At 40.7% G+C, this 10,917-nt stretch overlaps 1 protein-coding gene across 1 annotated transcript; it reads right to left on the reverse strand.

Annotated features, from left to right (window-relative positions):
* Positions 1-7,426: 7,426 nt before the first annotated feature.
* On the reverse strand, positions 7,427-10,698 carry LOC107654778 (class I histocompatibility antigen, F10 alpha chain-like). The gene is made up of 7 exons (XM_016442028.1): positions 10,686-10,698; positions 9,774-10,022; positions 9,273-9,539; positions 8,823-9,101; positions 8,621-8,737; positions 8,470-8,499; positions 7,427-7,541 (listed from the first exon to the last, which is right to left on the reverse strand). The coding sequence occupies exons 1-7, from the start codon at positions 10,696-10,698 to the stop codon at positions 7,513-7,515; spliced, it is 984 nt and encodes a 327-aa protein (XP_016297514.1). The 3' UTR covers positions 7,427-7,512.
* Between the last annotated feature and the right edge of the window lie 219 nt (positions 10,699-10,917).

Below are 10,917 nucleotides of genomic sequence, written 5' to 3' on the forward strand. Positions count from 1 at the left end.
TCTTCGATTCTTTTGTCCTCATTCTCGTTCCTTATATCCTAAGGGGTGGAGTGGAGCTAAGACGCGAGGAAAGGAAACGAGGATGCACAAATAAGAAATGAGAACTTATCAACTTACCAGACACTAAAATCTCATTAGCTTCCATGCGAAGCAGAGTACGTTTAAAAGAACTGCGCAATGCTCGAATAGGAATTAACATTCAAAGCAAACTTACAGAGTATATACGGTGAAATCATACATGCTAAAACAGGAACGGGAACTAAAAGCAAACACATAAAAGCACAGGATGTGTTCATTTGGTTGACGAAAACATTTGCATAGGCTAGTTTTGAGATTCACAGAGAATTTTGAGAATTAAAGCTTTTAAGAATCACAGCTGGTTCTTGTGAGATGGTGACATGAAATGTGAACCAGTAACTTCAGACCTGACCCTGTCCCAAATGGGACACTTTATGTAAACTTGCGGTGTTGACTTGGCCGCCGTGTGCGCATGTCCATTAAATCCAGGAGATCGTATTGTGTCCCATTCATTATTTTAGGCTTAAGATGGGTGCTTCCGAGCACCATCGATGCCCACTTCGACCAACTAAACTGAAGCGGACTGTGCAGACTTGTTGTATCCCATAATCAAAGTAGCTTTACTGTATGTCTCGAACGTGTGTGGAGGGTTAAGTTTGGGACAGGACAAGGACACCAACACCCTGCCTAATACCTAACTTTTGGAAGTCAGGGCACATAGTACTCTGGGAAATCAAGTTCTTGTGTGAGTTATATGAATAAAAATCATAACATCAGAAATATTTATAAATATTGTATAAATATATATATATATATATATATATATATATATGTCCTCTGAGGCGGCCGCATGCCCCCCTCCCTGTGCCCCTTTCTCCAGCACTTTGAACACAGTTATGTCTCTGGATACTGCAGTAGGCTGTCACTGGTTTGATCTCTGTCAGCTGAGTCTTTGAGAGGAGTTCACAGGGTCCTCAGTGGTCTAAGAAACAATCAGCCTGGACTTCTCTTTGTCTCTCTTTTCCGTTCAGTGTCCACTCTGCACTGCCTACACTCTGATATATATATTAGTGCTGGGCAACGATTAAAATGTTTAATTAATCACATTGTTATGCACAAAATTAAATAATGCATTCAAAAGTAGTGTATTGTGCACTTTTTTCATTTTAAAGTACTGCTATATGAACAAAAGTGCAATAACATTTGGTTTGCAAACACTTTAAACAAATAAGGGGCTTTTTTTGGTTTGCAAACACTTTAAACAAATAAGGTGCTTTTTTACAGCAGTATTCCTTTTACATATAGCAGTTGAAATATTTCTTGTAAATCTCAACTTATAACATTAATGTAATCCAATTAAATATAAAACAAGCTATTTGCCACTGCCAGGACATTAACGTTTTTATAGAAAAAATATTTTATAGTTTGTTATAGAAAAACAAGTTACGCTCAGAAACAGGCACCTTCCGAGTAGAGACCTGCACTACCGCAGGACCTAACGCAGCAGAGTGCGGCGCGGGACAACACTTGATGGGCGAGTGCGGGCGGGTAGAGACTCGTGTGTGCGGGATGCGGATGAATAAGGGTGTATCACACTGGGCAATCTTAACCGTGCCTGAGCGCAATTGACCCCCAAAGCCCGGTTTGTTTGACTAGTGTGATCGCTCCGTGCCGCGGTTCGTTTAGCCGGCCCTGGCTCGGTTGGAAGAGGTGGGCCAGAGCGCAGTTCAGTTGGTAGTGCATGTAGTGCCGGAGCGCTGAACATCTGATATGTGTAGGATGATTGCGTGAACATTTCTCAGCGGCAAAAGTGATAGATCTGTAAAGCAATATATATTGTGAGAGGGCCTTGTGTTACCGCGTCCCAAACGACTCAAAATAATAAACCACAAAGTTAACAAAGTGATGCACTGCACTGTGCTGAGCGAGAGCGCTTCTCTGCTGTCTTCACGTGCTATCAGAAACTTCCTATTTCCCACTTATGAAGTCGTGAGCGCTTCATGTGAGCGCTGCTGTAGTCTTAGGCCCAAGATTACATGCACTTTGCATTCTTTTCTGTTAAAAAAACATCAGTGAACAGTGGTTTGTGAATGTTGATGCTTAGCCTAAATAAATTTTATTATTTAGTTAGTTGGTTAGTAATATATTTGTTTTTTGACATTTTACTTTTGTAGGACAAATAGCCTAATTTTGATTTTGGGTTGTCACTTGAAAATCTAAATCCTGAAGCAAAACCAGTTGAGAACCACTGACTTGAGTTCATTTATTTAAATATTTATGTATTATTATTAAACTATTGTTATCAATATACAGTACAGATCAAAAGTTTGGGGTATATATATATATATATATATATATATATATATATAATTATGTATTATCATATAGCCTATTACAATATCTGTATAAGCATCATATTAAGACATGGACACTTGATGATCTGTCAATAATTTTGGGTTTTGTCCTACCTGCTTGCCTAGCTGCATTTATATATGACAACTCTCGTCCCAAATACTGATACACCTGGATCACCTGATTCACCTGGATCAAACTCTGCAACAAACATGTTAAAAAAAAAAAGATTAGAAACACAAGGACTCTGGGATATTTTATTATTACCTCTAAAGGACAAGAACAACTTTAATGGAGTTAAAAAGTTTCAAGGTAATGTTTTTTTAAACACCATACATGCAAAATATTTCTTGGATATTTTACAATCGCAATAATAACATATTATTACATACACTGTATTTATGTAGTTTCTATTAAAATTTCAAACCTTTTTGATCAAATTCAGATGGCTACAAAATTGCAATAAAAAATTGTGTTTGTCCTTTAATGTGTGTTGCTAGCAACCACAAAGAATGAGAGCATGTGATATAATAAAACAGAATTTGAAAACAATAGCACAATTAACAAAAATCTTGGTCCCACTGTATATTGTCCCTAATACCTGTGTACTTAGTAACTAAATGTGTACGTAGTATGTAACCACAGTGTAAGTACACATTGGTACATAGTATCTACAATACTATAATGTAATATCTCTGTAACTACATTGTAACAACCCTCAGGATGATTTGTGTAAGTACAAATGTGTAACAGGACATTGGTAACAACACTTTTTTCACTTCACTAAGTACTCGTGTAACAGGAATTATATAACTACATTTTGTAACAACAATATGTATAAGAGTAATTGGAACCATTTGATCCAGGGGGTGGAGATGGGTAGGTTTAGGGATATGTAAAGTGGGAGGAGTTGGATCTCGAGTTGGAGTAGGTGCACCACTGACAGGTATTAGGGACACTTAATATAAAGTGGGACCAAAAGCATGTATGTTAAACAACTGATATGCATAATTTTTATTTATTTTTTTTTGAATGAGCAGCAACTGCAACCAGGAGATAATGCAGATACACAGATTAACTCAAAAAGTCAACAACGTGAAAAAGAACCAAGTATACTAGTATTTCATAACATATATTTTTATTTAGCTAATAATTCTGTAGAAACAAATACATATATTATATATATAGTATACATATAGTATATTAAGCAGGCAGGCATGAAGAAAAACGTTAAAAGACTCTTCACATGCTTAAAAAAATACTGTTCCCTTTTGAACGTTCACTTCACGTTGTGTATGGGGAAAACTCCTGTTTTACTCTGTACTGAAGCCAGATTTGTTCACGTTTGTGTAGCTGCACAAACCAATGACGCTTTAGCCCGCCAGAAAGGGCGAAGCTGACGTGTATATAAGTCGGCTCGCAGCGCCATTTCATCAGATCATTCTCCTTCCGCGACGAGGATCATCTCTTCGCTGACTCTGGAAGAAGCAAAGAAGAAGCAGAGGAAGAAGAAGACGCCCAAGCAGTGAGGATTCCCTGCGGCCATCCAGCGCGTGAAGAGCAAGAGCAAATTTCCTAAAGACCAAATTTCAGCGTAGAGGATCTGGGCCTCGAGTGGTCGGCTCCAGAAGAGCATGCCCACGGCCTGTTAGACGAGTGGTACCTGCCGGGAAGCCATCAACAGTCCTCTTGCCAACGCCCCGCCCCGTTGCTGCCTGCAGTTCATGACGAGGTGCACCCCCTACTTGGCCCGAGTAAATCCCTCTACAGCAGCGGCTCTCATCACCGTTGATGGCGCTGACGACAAGGGATACAGCAAGCTCCCCCCACTGGAGGAAGCAGTTGCTGCTCATCTGTGCCCGCCATCTGCCCTCGGATTGAAGGCCCACACAGCGCATCCCTCTAAGCCCTGCAGGACCAACTCGGCGCTCGCCAATAGGGCTTATGCAGCGGCCGGCCAGGCCGGGTCGGCTCTGCATACAATGGCAGTTCTCCAAGTGTTTCGAGCCAAGCTTCTCCGCAGTATGGACGAGTCTGGCCAAGAACACCAGCAGGCTTTCAAAGAGCTGTGCACAGCAACAGACCTGGCTCTGCGCGCCACGAAAGCAACGGCGCAGGTGATCGGCAAGACCATGGCCAGTTTGCTGGTGCTGGAGCGCCACCTCTGGTTAAACCTCACTGAGATCAGGGACGCTGAGAAGATGGCTTTCCTCGACTCACTGGTCTCGCCGAAGCACCTGTTCAGCCCCGCTGTGGACGGGTTTGCAGAAAGGTTTTCGGAGGCTCAGAAGACGTCGCAGGCGCTGCATCACTTCCTCCCCAAGCGCTCTGGCCCCACGGCTGCGAGCCACCAGAAGAATCCCACCTCTCAGCCTGCAAAGCCAGCGCAGCCTCAGTGGAAATCTGAGCCTGGGCTGCAGCAGCGCCACCGGACGGCAAAACGCTTCCCCTTTCCGAAGCGTTAAGGTCCCCGCCCACGAGTTATGCTGGCCCCCGAGCCGCCTAAACCACCCTAATGCACTAGAGAGGAAGAGGAGGGGCTCTGTTCTAGCCTCGGCCGGAACGCCCCACAAAACAGCTCGCGTTCATCCTCCATCCCTCCGAGCACCTCTGAGCAATGGAGCAATAGCTCGTCGCCTCCTTTTTGGGCACAGAAAGAACTCGTCTTGTTAAGGGTGGTTCATGTGCTGGGCAGATTGAACCTTGGCGCAGACATGCTGTCCAGAGGCAAGGTAGCCCCGGGCGAATGGGCGCTACACCCTCAAATGGTTCTAGAGATCTGGTCAGTCTTCGGGAGGGCAGAGGTCGACCTCTTTGCCTCAGAAGACAACTCTCACTGCCCAACATACTTCTCGATACAGCAAGATGCTCTGGCCCAAGATTGGCCCAGTGCTCGCCTATATGCGTTTCCCCCAATCGCCCTGATTACTCAGGTCATCAGGCGGGTCAGGGAGACCAAGTGCTCTCTCCTCCTAGTGGCCCCGCTCTGGAGGAACCAGGCCTGGTTCCCAGAGCAAGTGCAGCTCTCAGAAGCAGCCCTGTGGCCCATTCCGCTGAGGAGGAACCTTCTCTCACAGGCGAAAGGCATGATTTGATCATCCCCGGCCGGAGCTATGGAGCCTTCATGTATGGTGCCTCAAAGGGAGCTTAATCAGCTCCCAGCGAGAGTAAGCAATACAATTTTGGAGGCAAGAGTGCAATCTACAAGACGGCTTTACAGCCTAAAATGGTCGGTTTTCCTTAACTGGTGTTCTGCATGAAGTGTGGACCCAATATCATGTGACGTGTTCCACGTGCTAACCTTTTTGTAAGAGCTGCTGGATAAGGGGCGCGCCCCCTCCACGCTCAAAGTATATGTGGCAGCTATCGCAGCGAACCATTCTCTCGAAGCTGGCCAATCGATCGGCAGAAACGACCTGATCGTTAAGTTCCTGAAGGGTCCCTCCTCCTTGCCTTGGCGTCGGTTAAGCGAGTGGGTGACTTGAAAGCGCTGTCAATAAGTGCCTCATGTCTTGAGTTTGGGCCTAATGACTGTAAAGTCATTCTAAAACCAAGACATGGTTATGTTCCTAAAGTGCTCTCAACTCCGTTCAGAGCTCAGGTGATCTCTCTATTGGCGCTCCCCATTACAGATGGTGAGCAGGGTCTGAACATGCTCTGTCCAGTAAGGGCTCTGAGAGTATATCTAGAGCATTTTAGCCTGTTTAGGCAGTCTGAGCAGCTTTTCGTTTGCTGCTGGATTGTCGATTCGATAGCCTTGGCTTACGCCTCAGAAGGCTTGCAATGCCCTATAGGTTTGAGGCATTCCACAAGAGGGATGGCCTCCTCCTGGGCGTGGTCTAGTGGAATTTCTATTGGTGAGATCTGTGCGGCCGCCGGCTGGTTGTCGCCGTCCACATTTGCCAGATTTTATAACTTAGAAGTCCCTGCTTTACAGGTGCGAGTTCTGTCTGTTTAATGTTCCACTCTTTCCCCTTTACACAATGTGAAGTGAACGTTCGAAAGGGAACGCTCCGGTTACTGACGTAACCTTGGTTCCCTGAGATAAGGGAACGAGCATGGTGTCACTTGCCGTGCTATAAGCTGCATGCAAATCGATGACTGTCGCTTCAGTCGAATGATCTGATGAAATGGCGTTGCGAGCCGACTTATATACTCTGCCCTTTCTGGCTGGCTAAAGCGCCATTGGTTTGTGCAGCTTCACAAACATGAACAAATCAGGCTTCAGTACAGAGTAAAACAGGAGTTTTCCCCATACACAATGCTCGTTCGCTTATCTCAGGGAACCGAGGTTACGTCAGTAACCGGAGCATTTGTATAAGCTCATATAAAATAATCGTTTAGTTATCATTTATGTGCTTTTCAGTCTTCAAATCATTGTTCTGTTTAGCTATTAACCACTCCTTCTAGTTAATCTGTGATCTTACATTTAATTTGTTTCTTTTAGCTCCTGTCATTGCTAATGCTGTAGTATTATGGTGAAGAGCAGGAGTCAAACTTGGTTTGAGGAGATATTTGCAGTGTAAATTGCAGGCAAATTTTAATTAAAGTTTGCAGCAGGTTTTTTTTGTAAGTCTTTTTAAAACTTTTGGAGCAATTGGAAGTAAAATCAGAAAAATATGAATTTTACTCATATTGCTGACATGAATAACTGTATGCTTTCAGTCAGCACTCACTGGCAAATTATCAATTATGAAATAAACAAGTCTCATTCCACTCTGGCATGGGCACATATGGTTAGTGTGTGTTCACTGAGCTTCACAGCTTTTAATATTTAGCTAGTCATTAAAAAATAAATGCTTCTGATAGACAACCTTTGCACCACAAACAGAGCTTGATTCCCCTTTCACATTTGTCTGAAACCTGATTAACACTGGCCAACTACCAAATAGACCTGCAAACATAGAATTACAGAAACAACTTTTAAATAACAACAAGTGAATTATAGTAGGAGTTGTGTAACATAAATTTAGTAACTTTAATATGTAAAATGCTGGAAAAAGTAGTTAATATTTTGTCTTGATAAAAAAAAAAGAAAAGAAAGAAAACAGCGGGCTACATATTTTGTTTGTTGTTTGAAGATGTTTCTCCATCCATCCATGTTGTTTTGGGTCAGGACATCACATACTTTTTCTTTTCTTTTTATTTTATCTCCACACTTTCTTCAGATGCTGAAAATGAAATACAGTTTTTAGTGAATGCTCATGAGAAATTACAGCTTATTGTATGAATTTTACTATACACAATAAAGCTGGAAGTCTTTAGTCAGTAGCTTGAATCTAGCAGTAAAACATCAGCAAAATGTGAAGAACACAGCATATTTTTTTTAATATAACAATAAAACTAATATAAAAGTGTTATGCAGATAAGTGGACATGTAATGTCATCTAATCAAGCCAGATGTCAGTATGGCTTTTTAGACATGCACTGATAACATGCCAAATTAAACAGAAAATACAATGTAGAAACGGGACTGAACCTGAAATATTGGATCAGAAAAAGATGTGCTTTATTTGGAGGATGGGATGGGAAATTAAATGCAACATGTTCACACAGGAAAGCAGCGTTTTTTTGTTCCAAATGTTATTAGATGCCAGACAGTGTGTACAGGTTTGCACAAGTACCTCCACAGGACGAGTGTCAGTTTTGCCACGAAGATTCCCTGCACTGGGAATCTTGTCACGTCACATGCAAGACAACCTGCTACACTTCCAAAAAAGTAAGTAAAATAACGCTGTTATGGTCTCTGTACTGTTTGGGCTTGAGTTAGAAGTAAAGTTTCTTAACATTGCTTTCATGTCACATGTGTTCGAGGAAGTTCTTGTGTTACAGTGTGACAAATCTTCTATTTTAGCACAGATATCTGTTACATCATATAAGATGCCAACATGGACTGGTTGTGTGACATTCCACCTTCCTCAGAAAACATGAACAAAATAACTCAAAGTAAAAGACCCAGATTACAGTAAATAGCCAGGATCACATGTAATGAGGAAAAACATGGTCTTGTGGCATCAGTGTTTTCTGTTGGCAATTAAAGTAGAAACAATCAGAACTTATATTCATTAACAAATAAGGTAGTAACTTAAAAATACTTACTAGGAGTAGAATAACCACTTATATAGGAATCTAAACACCAAATAAAATTAACAAATTAAAATTAAAAACTTTAAAAAATAATAGTTTTTTTTTTAAACAAGATAATATTATATATATATAAAGCCTTAAAGGAATTCAGTTGCTGACCTACCTGAAGGTTGTCTTTTCCATGCAGTTATAGCTGCTGCAGCCCCAAACGCCAACATCAGAGCCAAAACTGTCAGAACTGAAGGAATCACTGATTTAAATGGTTCCCCGTGATCAAACTCTGAAACATCAACCGCAGACTGAGAGACTAACTTCATTTTTATTTTGATTATTTGATTATATTTCTTGTACAACCTCATCATTACCCAAAGTGACGTCCAGTTTGTTGTCCAGACTGAGGTGTGTGGCAGAGCAGGTGTATTTGTGTTTGTCTGCAGCTCTGATCTCCAGACTCTTCCTCATCTGGTACGTCCCGTCACCATTGGGCAGCAGATCTCCTCCAGTGATCTCATGATCAGATACAAGCTGCCCGTCTCTGAACAGGGTCAGATTTATGTGACGAGGGTAAAATCCTGTTGCCAAACAACTCACACGAAACCCTCCAGAATCTGAGTTTTTCTGAATGAGTCTGATTCTGGGTTTCACTTTAGAGCAAATAAACAATAAAACAAAACATATTAAAATAAAATAAAGCAGTAAACTCTTTTTACCCATAAATGTTACAATCTAATAACAGTATTCCACAATACTAGTTTTCTACACTATGGTATTCTTAGTGTGTATTGAAAGGCATGGAGGGAAACACAGATGATTACCTTTCCTCTTCCCTTGAGTTTGTCTCTTTTTTAGGTACTTCCTGAGACTCATTGTGCAGCGTGGGTAATGTATAGTCGAATGACGCCATTTATACATTTCTAGATGTAGTTGTGTCACTTTTTCTATGCCTTGAAATGTTATTGTGCCATCAAAAAAACGCATTTCATCTGTTGTGGAGCCTTCAAAAGCAATCTTAGTGATCAATTGCCCAGGTTTATCATTTTCCAACACTTCACACAGACTCAGCATCTGATAAACTACAGGACCTGTTAAGATTGAGAAGAATCTCAGATGTCAAAACAGTCTCCAGCAACTTATTTCATGTCCCACTGTCCTCATGACTCAGGATCAGTAAAAGGTCTGACTCTGGTCTTATTTCTGACTCTGAACAAAAACCAACAAAATATTTAACATTTCAGTTTGTTCATGGCTTTATTACAACTTAACTTTTATTTATTCTGATTTAAGAAACAAGATACATATATTTATGCTTGCATTACCTTCTGTTTTGTTCTCAAACCTTCTTGTTAGTCTCCCCAAAATAAAAGGTTCCAAATATTCCTTTATGTTATAACTTATGAAATCAACCTCCTCGTCTTCGTTTGTAGTATTTCCCCTTGGAATATAGCTGTTTGTCTCTGAATCGTAGTATCCAACTGCAATGTCATCCAGTATATATAGGACACTAAATGTAGGAAATGGCGTTTCTCCTTCAATGTAAGTAGCAAGGAACCGCAAGGAGTGAGAACCTGTGAGAAACAGTAACAAGAAAAGTCATTTTCATGTGCAATCAAACAGTCAGCATGTTGAGATCCTACAATAAAACTGAAACAATAATAATATTTTGTACATGTTTAAAATGAACATATGTACAAATTAAAAAACACAACAACCTGTACTGCAACTGATTCTGAAACAAAGCCTATGAAATCCAACCTGTAAAAACAGCTGTTGGAAATGACAGCACACACAGGAAAACTAAAAACTTCATGTTGTTCTCAAAGATAGTAAAATCATGTCCTTCTCTGCAGACATATTCAGTAAAGGTGCCAGGTGACAAAGTTGCAACAAGTCAAACAAGTTGTATGTTGTATTTCCTGGAACCACCTCAGTTAACATGAGAGTCATGTCAGAAATGTTTATGTCAGCCAGTTGTTGTTGTTTTTTTCTGTTTCACCTTTAAAGCATAGGAATGTACAGATGGTCATCACAATTTTATTTAAATCTCAGATATATTATGTTGGGGCAGAGGGATTCAGTTAATTGAGGAAATACACAGTAATTATTAATAGCAAAGTGTAAAACATAATAGGCTAAATATTTTAAAGAGAAATAGGTGCTTGTTTTATATGAATACTCCACTCTTCAGGGATTTGACAAATACAGAGATTTATTTTACACGAACGAGTCACCAAATGGAGGCATGTTAAGATCATATATTACTGGTCAAATAGTAATGGTTTTATCTCCATTATCACACAAAGAGTACTGTTTTTCTCTTTGAAAAAAGTAAGTTTTTCTGCAGATTTCAGCATGAATACATTAAATAATCATTTTATACAAGTTCAGTAAAGCAACAAGTGGCTTATATTTTAGACATAATATTGCTTGTTTTTGCTCAATTTTGTCAACGAAAATCGTTCC

The sequence above is a fragment of the Sinocyclocheilus anshuiensis genome, unplaced genomic scaffold (assembly GCF_001515605.1).
Source record: "Sinocyclocheilus anshuiensis isolate Anshui unplaced genomic scaffold, SAMN03320099.WGS_v1.1 scaffold1044, whole genome shotgun sequence".
Classification (NCBI taxonomy): domain Eukaryota; kingdom Metazoa; phylum Chordata; class Actinopteri; order Cypriniformes; family Cyprinidae; genus Sinocyclocheilus; species Sinocyclocheilus anshuiensis.

Bases quoted from the DNA above. Each gene is read 5' to 3' on its own strand.
- LOC107654778 (XM_016442028.1), bottom strand. The intron at 9,540-9,773 runs GTAATGCAAGCA...CAATCTTAACAG, and splicing joins GTTTGAGAACAAAACAGAAG to GTCCTGTAGTTTATCAGATG. The intron at 7,542-8,469 runs GTAAGTATTTTT...TTTCATTTTCAG, and splicing joins AAGTGGTTATTCTACTCCTA to CATCTGAAGAAAGTGTGGAG.